The following is a 14,976-nucleotide window of genomic DNA, read 5'->3' on the forward strand; positions in this document are numbered from 1 at the left end:
CTGCGGAACGAAGCAGCCTGCCTGCTTCTTTCCGCTGCGGAACGAAGCAGCCTGAACGAAGCAGGCTGCTTCTTTCCACTGCGGAAAGAAGCAGCCTTCTTTCCGCAGCGGAAAGAAGCAGCCTGCCTGCTTCTTTCCGCTGCGGAACGAAGCAGCCTGCCTGCTTCTTTCCGCTGCGGAACGAAGCAGCCTGCCTGCTTCTTTCCGCTGCGGAACGAAGCAGCCTGAACGAAGCAGGCTGCTTCTTTCCACTGCGGAAAGAAGCAGCCTTCTTTCCGCAGCGGAAAGAAGCAGCCTGCCTGCTTCTTTCCGCTGCGGAACGAAGCAGCCTTCCTGCTTCTTTCCGCTGCGGAACGAAGCAGCCTGAACGAAGCAGGCTGCTTCTTTCCGCTGCGGAAAGAAGCAGCCTTCTTTCCGCAGCGGAAAGAAGCAGCCTGCCTGCTTCTTTCCGCTGCGGAACGAAGCAGCCTGCCTGCTTCTTTCCGCTGCGGAACGAAGCAGCCTGAACGAAGCAGGCTGCTTCTTTCCACTGCGGAAAGAAGCAGCCTGCCTGCTTCTTTCCGCTGCGGAACGAAGCAGCCTGAACGAAGCAGGCTGCTTCTTTCCACTGCGGAAAGAAGCGGCCTTCTTTCCGCAGCGGAAAGAAGCAGCCTGCCTGCTTCTTTCCGCTGCGGAACGAAGCAGCCTGAACGAAGCAGGCTGCTTCTTTCCACTGCGGAAAGAAGCAGCCTTCTTTCCGCAGCGGAAAGAAGCAGGCTGCCTGCTTCTTTCCGCTGCGGAACGAAGCAGCCTGCCTGCTTCTTTCCGCTGCGGAACGAAGCAGTCTTCCTGCTTCTTTCCGCTGCGGAACGAAGCAGCCTGAACGAAGCAGGCTGCTTCTTTCCGCTGCGGAAAGAAGCAGCCTGCCTGCTTCTTTCCGCTGCGGAACGAAGCAGCCTGAACGAAGCAGGCTGCTTCTTTCCACTGCGGAAAGAAGCAGCCTTTTTTCCGCAGCGGAAAGAAGCAGCCTGCCTGCTTCTTTCCGCTGCGGAACGAAGCAGCCTGCCTGCTTCTTTCCGCTGCGGAACGAAGCAGCCTTCCTGCTTCTTTCCGCTGCGGAACGAAGCAGCCTGAATGAAGCAGGCTGCTTCTTTCCGCTGCGGAAAGAAGCAGCCTGCCTGCTTCTTTCCGCTGCGGAACGAAGCAGCCTGAACGAAGCAGGCTGCTTCTTTCCACTGCGGAAAGAAGCAGCCTTCTTTCCGCAGCGGAAAGAAGCAGCCTGCCTGCTTCTTTCCGCTGCGGAACGAAGCAGCCTGCCTGCTTCTTTCCGCTGCGGAACGAAGCAGCCTGAACGAAGCAGGCTGCTTCTTTCCACTGCGGAAAGAAGCAGCCTTCTTTCCGCAGCGGAAAGAAGCAGCCTGCCTGCTTCTTTCCGCTGCGGAACGAAGCAGCCTGAACGAAGCAGGCTGCTTCTTTCCGCTGCGGAAAGAAGCAGCCTTCTTTCCGCAGCGGAAAGAAGCAGCCTGCCTGCTTCTTTCCGCTGCGGAACGAAGCAGCCTGAACGAAGCAGGCTGCTTCTTTCCACTGCGGAAAGAAGCAGCCTTCTTTCCGCAGCGGAAAGAAGCAGCCTGCCTGCTTCTTTCCGCTGCGGAACGAAGCAGCCTGAACGAAGCAGGCTGCTTCTTTCCGCTGCGGAACGAAGCAGCCTTCTTTCCGCAGCGGAAAGAAGCAGCCTGCCTGCTTCTTTCCGCTGCGGAACGAAGCAGCCTGAACGAAGCAGGCTGCTTCTTTCCGCTGCGGAACGAAGCAGCCTGCCTGCTTCTTTCCGCTGCGGAACGAAGCAGCCGGCGGCGGAGGCTTGCAGAACGGCGGATCGGCTTATACTCAAGTCACCAACTTTTTCCAGTTTTGGGGGGTGAAATTGGGGGTCTCGGCTTATACTCGAGTCGGCTTATACTCAAGTATATACGGTAAGTTAAATAGGCAGGGCAACAGTATACAGCCTTGCCGGACTCCTTTCCCAATTTTGAACCAATCGGTGGTTCCATGTCCAGTTCTCACTGTTGCTTCTTGGCTCACATATAGGTTTCTCAAGAGACAAATAAGATGGTCTGGTACGCCCATCTCTTTAAGAACTTGCTACAGTTTGTTGTGATCCACACAATCAAAGGCTTTAGCATAGTCAATGAAGCAGAAATAGATGTTTTTCTGGAACTCTCTAGCTTTCTCCATGATCCAGCGTATGTTGGCAATTTGATCTCTAGTTCCTCTGCCTCTTCGAAATCCTGCCTGTACTTCTGGTAGTTTTCAATCCACATACTGCTGGAGTCTAGCTTGTAGAATTTTAAGCATAACTTTACTAGCATGAGAAATGAGTGCAATGGTGCGATAGTTTGAACATTCTTTGGCACTGCCTTTCTTTGAAATTGGAATGTAAACTGATCTTTTCCAATCCTGTGGCCACTGTTGAGTTTTCCAAATTTGCTGGCAAATTGAGTGTAGCACTTTTACTGCATCGTCTTTTAAGATTTTGAATAGCTCAGCTGGAATACTGTCACCTCCACTAGATTTGTTGTTGCTCAGCTTTTCTAAGACCCACTTCACTTCACATTCTAGGATGTCTGGCTCGAGGTCAGTGACCACTTCATTGTGATTATCAGGGACGTTAAGCTCATTCTTGTATAGTTCTTCTGTGTAATTTTGCCACCTCTTCTTAATCTCTTCTGCCTCTGTTAGGTCCCTGCCATTTTGGTCCTTTATCATGCCCATTTTTGCATGAAACGTTCCCTTCATCTCTCCAATTTTCTTGAAAAGATCTCTGGTCCTCCCTATTCTATTGTTTTCTTCTATTTCTTTGCACTGTTCATTTAAGAAGGCATTCTTATGACAACTGATTCATATTTATGACAGTTGAAGTGTCCCAGGATCGTGTGATCAGCTTTTGCTACTTTCTCACAAGCAAAATCAATGGGGAAGTCAGATTCACTTAACAACCGTGTTATTAATTTAACAACTGCAGTGATTCACTTAACAACTGTGGCAAGAAAGGTCATAAAATGGGGCAGAATTCACTTAACAAATGTGTCACTTAGCAACAGAAATTTTGGGGTCAATTGTAGTCATAAGCTGGGGACTACCTGAATAAATTAATTTTTAAAAGCAATTTTTAAATTTCTTTTAAGGACAAGTGGGTTTTTGAAAAATAAATTTAAAGGACAACTTTCTGAAATAAAGTACTGTTTTTTGAAATAACATGCACTTTAATGGCTTCAGCAATGGACAGAAAATAATCAAGGAGAAAACCAACATAGAACTTAGGAGAGATTTCCTGACAGAACAATAAATCAGTGGAATGACTTGCCTCCAGAAGTTGTGGGTGCTCCAGCACTGGAAGTTTTTAAAGAAGAGATTGGACAACCATTTGTCTGAAATGGCCTAGGGTTTCTTGCCTGAGCAGCGGGTTGGACGAGAAGACCTCCAAGGTCCCGTCCTACTCATTCTGTTATTCTGTTCTGCTTCATTCCAGCAAGAAAGTTTTTGTAAATTTGGGAGGCTGCTCTTCAGTGAGACAATTTTCCTGTTTTTTTCCAGGTTCTGGTGGGAGAACCCTGGAGTCTTCACCCCAGCCCAGCGACAGGCTCTTGTTGCAGCGTCATTGCCACGCATCATCTGTGACAATACCTACATCCGCGAGGTACCTCGGTTCATTTTCCGAGCCAATCAGTATCCACGTAATTTTGTCAACTGCAATGCCATCCTAAGGCTCAGCCTCTTTCCATGGAAAAAGTCTCCTGAATAGATCAGTGAAGGTAAGATGCATTTGGTTTCTGATGCAACTATGGAATCTTTAAATTTGCATTCATGACCTTTTCCTTGGGATGTCACTTAGCCTTAGAAGGCTGTTGCCATATTGAAGTTATAAAACAATATTCCCCAGAAAAGAATGCAAAGATGTGTGCGTGCATTTGTATGTTTGTGTGAGTGGGTAGGTGGGTGTTATAGAGGACATGTGCCAGCTTTTCTGAGCCCTCTCCTCTCCACCATAACTATTCCCAGTGTTTTGTCCTCTGTTCCCTCTCTCAATATTTTTCAACCTCAGCAACTATGTGTGGATTTCAGTTCAAAGAATTCCCCAGCCAGTAAGTTTCCTAGCTGGTGAATTTTGGGAGTTGAAGTCGGTAACACTGTAAAGTCTGCAACACTGTAAAGTTGTTGATCTTAATAGCCAGCCATCAACACCTCAATCAACATCTAAAAAGTGATACACAACAGGCACTATATAAATGCAACCCAGACAATAGCCCAAAGCACAGAGAGAAGTTCCTTGAAGATGGGCTCCATCACAAATCCAAACACTCAGAAAAGTAAACCTCTGAACTGATCCAGAGTGGATCTTTCATTTATCTGAACTCTTAAAAAACATTTTTATGGATCATCTTTTCCCCTAATGCTAATCTTAAGCAGCCTCTGCTTGCATTTTTGCAATCACCATGAGCAGGAAGATAGTTTGCTGCATCCCCAGTTGGGTCATTTTGGGGGGCATTTGGGAAAAGCCAATTTTGCTAGAGGCTGCCTTCTAATGTTGAGGTCAGCACCAAGAGCAGGTTAAGATAAGATAATCTTTATTGTCTTTTTTTTTACTGTGGGCACAACGGCACACATCAAAAATGAAATTTAGTTGCCTGCTCTCAAAGTGAAACACATACATGACACACACCTAAAACATACTATAAACAACATATGTATAGACCACACCCCCTACATGTCCATAACAAATAAATATTAAATACTGTCCATTTTGAATATATAACAGAAGGAGGCAACCTGAGAGTTCACAAGGTTAATGCTGTATGGAATGAAACTATGGTTGAATCTGGATGTTCTGCTACGGATACCACGAAGCCTTCTCCCAGAAAGTAACAAAGAAAAGAGGTTGTGAAGAGCATGAGTAGTGTCCCAGATAATCTTATGGACTCTGTTCAAACAACACTTCTGTGCTATGTCCTGGATGGGAGGGAGGGAACTGCCAATGATCTTTTCAGCCATCCTCACCACTCTCTGCATTGCCTTCCTGCCTGAAGCAGTGATACTTCCAAACCAGACTATGATGCTGTATGACAGGATGCTCTCAATCGTTCCCCTGTAGTTCAGTGCCTTGCTCCTAAACCAGCCTCAAATTCAACACTGAAATTTTTTTTGAAAGGAAAATTAATAAGGATTCTGTATAGCCCTGTTTATCTTCTTAGAGATCCTCTTCTCCAGATAGGTTATTCAGTTTATCTTATTAAAGCACCCTTGTCATTTTGCTTTGCAAGCAGCAATTCAGTCTTACCAGAATAGCTTTCAGCATTTTGTTCAAAGGAGAGAGAATTTTGGTGAAATAGAGTGAGGTGGAGGACATGCCAGAATAGCTATTGGTCTTATTGAGCTTGTCTGTTTTGTTCCTATGAGGCCATTATTAGTTTTCTATTTTCTCTCTCTCTCTCTCCTCCCTATAGAAGAACATCTCAGCAAGTTCTGCCAGCAACCTGGAATTTTTGTTTTTGAGAAAGCGTTCTTTAATCTGCTTTAGCTGTTTTCCCTCGCTGCCACTGCTCCTGCTTAATCTGGAGAAATGCGAAAGGAATGCCAAATTAAAATAGCTGCTCTGCGATGTTCTAGATATTCACTTTTTCAAATCATACAAGGCAACTAAATTATAGAAGATTCTCTATTTGGGGAGTGCATGCAATACTGTTGCAACCCCCTTCTTGTTATGCTTAAGACAGAATAGAACAGAATTTCTGGAACTTTGCCAGTGTTATTTACCATAGGTCAGACAAGGATGCTAGCAATGATGGAAAGGAAAGGCTCTGTGCAAAGATACTGTAATCCCCTGCATTTTTAAAAAAATGCTCAAAAGCTTTCCTAGGAAACTTTTGAGTTTAACACATTATAAACTGATGCATTTTACTTTTTGTCAGATTAGGCGAGACCTGGCTCAAAAACATAACTGTGAGAGGGACCTTGGAGTCCTAGTGGATGATCATTTAACTATGAGCCAGCAGTGTGCAGCACCAGCCAAAAATGTAATACAATCCTGGGTTGTATAAACAGAGGCACAGAATCAAGATCACGCAAAGTTTTAGTACCGCTTTATAAAACCCTAGTAAGACCACACCTGGAATACTGCAACCAATTTTAGCCACCATGCTACAAAAAAGATGTTGAGACTTTGGAAAAAGTTCAGAGAAGAGCAACTAAGATGATCAAAGGCCTGGAGACTAAAACATATAAAGAATGGATGCAGGACTTGGGTTTGGCTAGTCTAAAGAAAAGAAGTAATAGGGGTGACATGATAGCAGATTTCCAGTACTTGAGGGGCTGCCACAAAGAAGAGGGGGTCAAATTATTCTCCAAAGCACCAGAAGGCAGGACAAGAAACAATGGTTGGAAACTGATCAAAGAGAGAAACAATCGGGAATTAAGGAGAAACTTCCTAACAGTGAGGACAATCATCCAGTGGAACAGCTTGCTTCCAGAAATCATGGATGCTCCATCACTGGAGGTTATTAAGAAAAGACTAGATAATCACCTGTCTGAGATGGTATAGGTTCTCCTGCTTGAGCAGGGGGCTGGACTAGAAGACCTCCAAGGTTCCTTCCAGCTCTATTCTATTCTAAATATATGCTCATTTGCACATTTCTAATCCAGAAAGTTTGAATCTGGAGAGAAATGAGGGTGAATGCATACTTATTGTGCTTTAGGGAGATCTATTTAACATAAAAGCAGAAGAACAAATAATAATCAGACAATATTGTACCACATAAAACAGCATATTACCTTTTTATATTTCTGAATTCAAAAAGTATTGACACAGGTCTTTGTATTTATCCATTTTTATTAATAATGTGATCGTATCAACAGTTCACTTTAAAAATAATCAGATCTTTCTCCCAGCTATGCCTAAGCAACTATTAGAATGCAACATTGATTTTAAGCAACAAACTGTTAATCCATATACTCACACCCAGAGTTTATAAGTGACAGTGCTATATGCCCAACTAGTGCCAGTATTTTGTGTGCATAACTGTAGAGAAGTAATCCAGCTTCATGTCTGTAACTTTTTCAGAACCCCATTAAAAAGCTTGTTCTAAAGAGAATGAAAATGTCTACTTCCTGATTCAGGTTGTCCTCAAGGGTCAAAGTTAACAAAATGCACCTGATCCAATGTTTGAGTTCTCATTGTTGGCTAAAAATAGCTTCATGGAACAGAAGCTCAGGGTAGTGATTAGATTATTGGAATGCCTTTTACATGCTGCTACCATTGAAGACTATTAAACAGTTGTTGCAAAATGAAATAGCCTGTTTGTTGGCAGATGAAAGCTCCTACTCACACTTAACACGTACTGAGTCTGCAATGGTTCCCATTAGGTTCTGGCTACAATTCAGAGTGCTAGTTTTGGTCTGTAGTTTTTCTACAGACTGGGTATGTTGAAGATTTCTCCCCTGTGGGAGAGTTGACAGACAACATAATAGTGCTCCAAACAGGGCATTCTTGGGGGGAGAATCAAGAAAGTCAAGAGGGCACCTACAAGTGTGGGATCAAAACCTCATCCTTTTCTTACACATTTTATTTATTTCATATGCTGCCTTTATTACTTTTACAAATAACTCAAGGTGGTGAACATATCCAACACACTTCCTCCTATTTTTCCCACAACAAAAGCCTTGTAAGGTGAGTTACAAGGTGAGCTGGGCTGAGAATTTTGTTCACTTGATGCATCAAGAAAGGCCTTTGACTGGTTATTCTGACCTTCCCCCACCACCACCATGAATGCTTCCATCTGGAAATAGTGCAACTGATCCAAATGTTTTTCACTTCAGGAAAATGTGGTAGTTTGGGAAGTTAATCAGAATTCTAACAAATACACAGTACTGTACAGGGAGACCTCTTATATATATATATATATTTACTTATAGGGTTTGTCCCATTCTATTTGATTCTCAGCACCCAGTTTATAGTACTCCACCTAAAATGAACTGTCTTTGACAATGGAAGCTGGTTAGCAGCATTCTGCTTTATGTTTTAGACTAGAGAGAAAGGGGCTATAGTTGCCTGGGTTCCTGGTCCTCCCTGCAGATTCAAGGTCCTGTTCCACACTTCCTTTCTCATCCTTCTGCTGTTCTATTCTTTCCAAGCTGACAAATCCAGACTCTTGATTTCACAGCAGCTCACAAAATCTCTTGGATAGCGGTTCATTTTGAAAATGTCCCTGGACACTTCTTTAATGTGTGTGTTGTCACAAATGACACGGGAAAATGAATCACTTCTCAGAGCACGGCGCTGCCATGAGGTGAAGACGTCACGGTTCTCCCACCAATATCTGCCAAAAAAATTGAAAAATTGCAATAGATGAATAACGATGATAAGAATCATAATAGAAATAATAATAATGACTTGAGGAAGTAAAAATAATGCTTTAGTGAGCCAGAAGCTGAAGGATTAATTATAGAAGACAATTTCTTTTGGGAGCTTTGGTCACAGCAGGGAAAAACAACTAACCATCTTGGCTGAACTTGAAGAATATTTCTGTGGGAGACCATTAGAAACAGTGTTGGTAATTTAGTGACTGCCTTGGCAGTGTGCATAAAGAATAGTTGGTTGTAACTTCAGTTAACTTCTTTGTAGCTTAACTTGTTGTCTCATCCTAGCCTGCTTGGTTAGTTTATAACACTATGAATCCAGAAATGAATAGATTCAATTTCAAACTTAGATCTGGTGGTTCACTGTCAACCCAAAGAAGCAGGAGGACCAGGTTATCTGTTACACAGCAACGGACTCTTCCATTTGGTGATGGTTTTCCAGATGGTAGCTATACTAACTTCAAGTCCTGGAGAATGTTTGAATTCATCATTACTGCTAAAATCCAAACCAGAATGTCCTAGCCCTGGTATAGAGTCAGCTTGAACAAAAAGCTCTCAATAGCCTACAAGTATCTGGAAGCTGCAGTTGGTCCTCAAATGCTTGAGTATAATAAAGTGAGTCATTTTAACACCAATGTTCTGTGCTAAGCTGTTTCCAGTACTTTTTCAGGTGCAATCCCAGTGCTGGTCATTTACCTTTAAAGCTCTCCATATCACAGGTCCTGGAGACCTGATAGATACCTGTGGACCACAGAGTGGACATGCTCCAGGTCCGTTTGGTAAAGAAGTGCCATCCTATGAGACCTGAGAGACATGACTTTTCTATAATAGTGCCGGCCCTGCGAACATTCCCCAAATCTGTTAGTCTTCCAGAAGGCCTTTAAAAACTGGATCTTCCTTCAGGCTTTAAAGGCCAGGAGGTTTAGTGGAATCTGGTTTATATAGATTGTTCCTTGTTGAATACTTTTCTCAATTGCAGCATCTATGCTTTGGAACAGCACCTGCTTCTCTCCTCAAGATTCCTCAGGCCCAAACTTAGCTCTTTTTAAAAGAGCCTTAGGAATATGTTCTTAAGTGAGTGGCTATTCTTTTGTCTTTTTTGGGGGTAGAATGATTGTTATTTTCCACATTCGGGGTTTTCCCATTTGTATTTTTTCTGACTTTTATTACTGCTTTTGATTGTATGCTACCCAGAGGCATTAAATAGTTGGGCAGCCATATCAATAATTCAATTACATAAATGAACAAAGAAATGAATAAAATTTTGCTTGGCTATTTTTTAAAATTCTTTTTAGACTTGTGTTTTGTTTTTGTTTTTTTTGTTAGCCACCTAGAATTATTTAAGTCATATAAATTTGAGAAAATCAGTCTGATAGGAGCCTATAATCATTGACAATGACTGGCACTCTTTCCTCCCATATTGTGCTCAACAATTTCCTATTATCTGCTATTTCAATTGACTGAAAATATAAAAAATATATTGTATTTGAAAATACAGTAGGCACAACCATAGGAGGAGGCCTCTTAGGCTGTGGCAGAGAAAACAGAGGAGAAAACAGGCTGGAAATCCTGCTAAAGGGTATCCTGAAGTCTAATGCTGATCAGGTCAATCACAACTGTTTGCTCAGCCCTCAAGACAGTCCAAAAATCTGAGGCTTGTTTATACTGTATATTTATCTATCTCTCTCTATATTAGATGTCATTCTATCTCAGTCAAAAGATGCTCAGCAAGTGACAATCTCATCAACTTCGGCTACAAAATACATAGTGCAAGACAATGATCAAAGTGAGATAAATGATAATTAAAACTACCCTATCATACAATCACTTAAAAATCAAAAACAATTATAGCTATGAAATCACTGGTGACATCTGGATTTGGCATATAGTTTTATCTTGATATATATAAAGGATTTGAAAAACACCCACCGGTCGCCATCTCTGATTTTTCTAAACTGAGCTCCGATGAGACAGGCCAGGAGTGGTCCCACTCGCCCGTTTGGGACAAAGGGCTCAGCCATTGCCCCAATCCAGATGTCAATATTTTCTGGTGTCCCATAAAGGTTGATGAACTGCTTTGCCAGTTTACGATTATGAAGGACTGCAGCAAGCTGGGCTTCATTGCTGGGAGCTGAGAGGCCACAAAAACGTCTCCAGGCATTGTATCCTACAAGGAGGAGCAATCATCATTATGGGCAGGGAGGTTCCCATGTTAAAAAGGGGTGGGGCTCTATTTGCATATTCACAGCTGCCATCTTGAGTTTTCTCCCCTTCCCCAGGTATCCCTAGTTACAACTGATCCCACTTGTGTTGTTGGATTTGCCTAAAACAGGAAACAAATCAGATGTATGTTTTAAGAATGTAAAGAAAAAAATGATTTTCCTACACAATTATTTCTATAATGCTGTAGGATCTGCAAGCAGGCGTTACATAATAGGCATATTTTTAGTGTGTCTGTCAGGTTGGGATTCATTTTGGGTCTATTCTAAACATTAATGAAATTATGCACATCAATAGGGCCTGGACAGGGCAGGGGTAGGGTAACAGGAAAGAAAAAATTGCCCATAAAGTGTAGAAGTCTTCTCCTACTTCAGATATGGTAGAACTGCAATTCCCAGAATTCATCAGTCAGCCCACTTGGAATTCTGGGAGTTATGGTCCCACCAGATCTGGAAACTGTTAGGTTAGAAGGAAGACAAGAATGTCTACATCTACATGGAGGAAAGTAAGCAGTGGGGTAACCCAAAGTTCTGTTTTACACCCAGTACTCAACATCTTCATAAACAATTTAGATGAGGGAATAGCACGGGATATCAAATTTGCAGACGACACTAAACTGGCAGGAATAGCCAACGCCACAGAAGATAGGCTCAAGATCCAAGTGGATCTCAACAGAATTGAACACTGGAACCTATCTAACAAAATGAAATTTAATATAGAGAAAAGTAAGGTTTTACACTTAGACAAGAAAAAACAAATGTACTAAATGAGGTAAAACCTGGCTCAATACCAGTAGCAATAACTAGGATCTTGGAGTCTTAGTGGACAAACACTTAAACATGAGCCAGCAGTGTGTGGCGACAGCTTAAAAAGCCAATGCAACCTAGGATTCTGCTGCCTTTTTTGGCTGCTGCACATTGCTGGCTCATATTTAAGTGATTGTCCACTAAGACTCCAAGATTAACAGAGGGATAGAATCAAGATCACATGACGTATTAGTATCACTATATAAAGCCTTAGTAAGATCATACATATTGCATCCAGTTTTGTTCATATATTATTAAAAAAGGTGTAGAGACTCTGAAAAGAGTACAGAAAAGAGTAACAAAGATGATTAGGGGACTGGAGACTAAAACATATGAAGAACAGTTGCAGGAATTGGGTATGTCTAATCTAGTGAAAAGAAGGACTAGGGGTGAGATGATAGCAGCACTAAGGAAAAATTTCCTAACCAGTGGAACAATTTGCCTTGTAAAGTTGTGGGTGCTCCATCACTGGAGGTTTTTAAGAAGAGACTGGACAGCCACTTACAGTATCTGGAATGGTATAGGGCCTCCTGCTTGAGCAGGGGGTGGGACAAGAAGATCTACAAGGTCCCTTCCAATTTTATTATTCTGTTAAGATTGATTTGGACAGCCTTTCTTACTATTCAAAGGACAATGATAAATCTGCCTTTACAATAAGGCATTCTACCTGGCAAACCATGGTCTCGTCCCCTCTGCAAGTTCAGAGCTGATAGATCAAGACCAATATATTTCAATTGCGCAAAGAGCCGTTCCTGAAGCTCCTCAACCATCATCTGGTCCTGCCTCATCAGCTTGGAATAGTCTGCCATGAAGCCACGAACAAGGGGGTCAATGCCACCTAAAAGAGAAAAGCAACAGTGGTCTCTGAAAGGAAAGTATCTTCTCACCAAGGCTTCCGGAGCTTTAGACTTTTTTTTAATCAGTAGCTTGCTTTTTACATTTAAATTCAACAGATAACTCTCTGGTATACTCATTTGAGGAGAGCCAGTTAGGTGTTGGTGACTTCTAGGCACACAGCCAGGTGGGTAACCTTGGGTTCATCACCCTCTTTCAACCCTAGGAAGGAGGAGGCAAAGGCAAACTGTTTCTAAAAAATATTTCCAAGAAAAGTACAGTAACTAATGCAGGAGTCAACAGTGACTTAAAGGAGAAAAAGAAAAGAAAAGGAAAGGAAAAAGAAAGAAAGGAAAGGAAAGGAAAGGAAAGGAAAGGAAAGGAAAGGAAAGGAAAGGAAAGGAAAGGAAAGGAAAGGAAAGGAAAGGAAAGGAAAGGAAAGGAAAGGAAAGGAAAGGAAAGGAAAGGAAAGGAAGAGGGAGGCAAGGTAGAAACAGAAAGAAAGAATGACAGAAAGGAAGGAAGGAAGGAAGGAAGGAAGGAAGGAAGGAAGGAAGGAAGGAAAGAAAGAAAGAAAGAAAGAAAGAAAGAAAGAAAGAAAGAAAGAGAAGGAACGAAGGAATGAAGGAACAAAGGAAGAAAGAAAGAAAGAAAGAAAGAAAGAAAGAAAGAAAGAAAGAAAGAAAGAAAGAAAGAAAGAAAGAGAAGGAAGGAAGGAAGGAAGGAAGGAAGAAAGAAAGAAAGAAAGAAAGAAAGAAAGAAAGAAAGAAAGAAAGAAAGAAAGAAAGAAAGAAAGAAAGAAAGAAAGAAAGAAATTTGATTCAGGGTTTAACAGTTCTAAAGTTGCCTTATGATTTATTATTACATTACATTATTACATATTACTACTGCTAAGCTTGTAAGCCGCCCTGAGTCTTCGGAGAAGGGCGGGATATAAATGGAATTAAAATAAAAATAAAAAAATAAAATTGGCACAATTAGGCTTGTAGTGTTTATCCCATGGAAGGTCAAAATATATCTCGTGGTTAGGCTACATCTTTAATCTTCCTTCCTTCCACTATTGGCCATGTTGGCAAGACTAAACAGGATTAGAATTCAATAACTTGGTCCATATCAAAAGATCATAATCTGTGACTCCATGGTCCTAGCGAGCTCCCCAAATCTTTGACCCAGAGCCATTCCAGAAGCAGCTGCTGATTTATCAAGTGTAACGTGGCAACTGGTGACAGTTTTCAGCCGGGACCTGAAAACCTGGTTTTTTGATCTATCAGGCCTGGACTGAAGGGGTTTTAGCTTTTTAAATGTTGTTTTAATTGGGCTTAATTTAATGTATTTTAATTCTATATTATTTTTATATTGTATTTTATGCTGCCCTGTAAACCGCCCTGAGTCCTTCGGGAATAGGGCGGTATAGAAATTTAATTAATTAATTAATTAAATAAATAAATTATATAAGATATGCAGCATAATCATCAGATTAAGTATATGCACGTAAATTAATCTATTATAATATACCGGTACATTTGAATTAAATGAACACAAACCACAGTTTGGAATGTAGCAGCCAGCAAGACATGAAAATGAGGACGTCAACCTGGAAAATGTTGCTTATTCTGGTCTGCCCCCAGGCAGCCCACCATTGTCTGAAAGAGGCGTTTCCCCAGGTCCCGGTATTTCAGTTACTCCTTACATTTCTGCCCCAATGGCAGAAACCCCCAAAGCTGGCAGTTGGTCCCCTGCTTTAAAGAGTTCGGTCTCCTTGAAATATCACTGTAGGGCAGCCCTTTGCTTCAGTAGGCCAATGTCTGGGGGCAGGGAAATTTTCTCCATTGTGCAGGAGGGATGAACAGCATTTAAGGGCTCAAGGCAGCATTGACATTGCTTTAGACAATGTCATATAGGCAAGTCAAACTGATGGGTGGGCCCAGGATTTTTTTAAGGTTCTATATTAGGGGGAAAAGAATGAGGAGGGGTTTGCTTTTTTAACACCCTACTTGCGTGACAATGACTGTATGCTTCCTGGATCAAAGCTGCAGGACTGCATCAGACAGATTTGTGGCATGTTCCAGGGGGCTCTAAGATTTAGCATTGCTCATTCCTGTTCTTCAAAAATGATTGTTTTCAGGAGCATTGGACAGTTCCCAGCCCTATAGATTCCACTTTGAACAGGCTTGGTTTAAGTTCTCAAGAAATAGGCAGGATCTTAGAGAAACCCAGCTCAATACGGTTAAGCTAGAGACCCAACTCACCTTCCGCCACAATCCTCCAAGGAGCCATAAAAGTGAGATGAAGTGGGGTCTTGGAAAAGGGAAGCAAGTTCTGGAATTTCTCATCCAGGCGGGGTACAAAGGGTGGGACAGAACCATGCCCAAATCGGAAGGCCAAGGAGAAAACGTTTGAAATGGAGGGGTTCACATTCTTATTGTAGCCTCTGTACACAGGTAACCGTTTATAGAATTCGTTGCCTAGCAACAGAGGTAGGTAATCTCTGTATGTGAATATCTACAATGATACAAAGACAATGTAAGTCCCAAAGGCCTCAACCTACTTATTTGTTTTCTTTCTTTATTCCTATCTGATGACTTGATACTAAGAGTACTCTCAGCATTCAGAAAGTAAGGACAAATTACAAACTAATGTAATTCTTTTTGCTTCTTGGAAATAGTATATGTAGCCAAATATCTAGTTTTATATCCTGCATAACTCCCTGTCCTGTCCCGTGCAGAGAGGG

The 14,976-nt window shown here is 42.0% G+C and overlaps 2 protein-coding genes across 2 annotated transcripts in view; one reads left to right on the plus strand and one right to left on the minus strand.

Annotated features, from left to right (window-relative positions):
- The window catches only part of LOC310632711 (myeloperoxidase-like), a 32,093-nt gene extending 24,820 nt beyond the window's left edge, over nt 1-7,273 (plus strand). Inside the window, exons 13-14 of the mRNA XM_083350093.1 lie at nt 3,571-3,788; nt 5,478-7,273. Of these exons, the coding sequence (XP_083206219.1) occupies nt 3,571-3,778 (208 nt within the window). The 3' untranslated portion in view covers nt 3,779-3,788; nt 5,478-7,273. The remainder of the gene's footprint in view (nt 1-3,570; nt 3,789-5,477) is intronic.
- An 873-nt stretch (nt 7,274-8,146) lies between these two features.
- Nucleotides 8,147-14,976, minus strand: part of LOC310650769 (myeloperoxidase-like) — a gene marked incomplete at both ends in the record, with an annotated part of 34,168 nt that continues 27,338 nt past the window's right edge. Inside the window, 4 exons of the mRNA XM_083379498.1 lie at nt 8,147-8,345; nt 10,315-10,552; nt 12,079-12,249; nt 14,495-14,747. Of these exons, the coding sequence (XP_083235624.1) occupies nt 8,147-8,345; nt 10,315-10,552; nt 12,079-12,249; nt 14,495-14,747 (861 nt within the window). The remainder of the gene's footprint in view (nt 8,346-10,314; nt 10,553-12,078; nt 12,250-14,494; nt 14,748-14,976) is intronic.

Source organism: Vipera ursinii, assembly GCF_947247035.1.
Source record: "Vipera ursinii genome assembly, chromosome: 1".
Taxonomy (NCBI): domain Eukaryota; kingdom Metazoa; phylum Chordata; class Lepidosauria; order Squamata; family Viperidae; genus Vipera; species Vipera ursinii.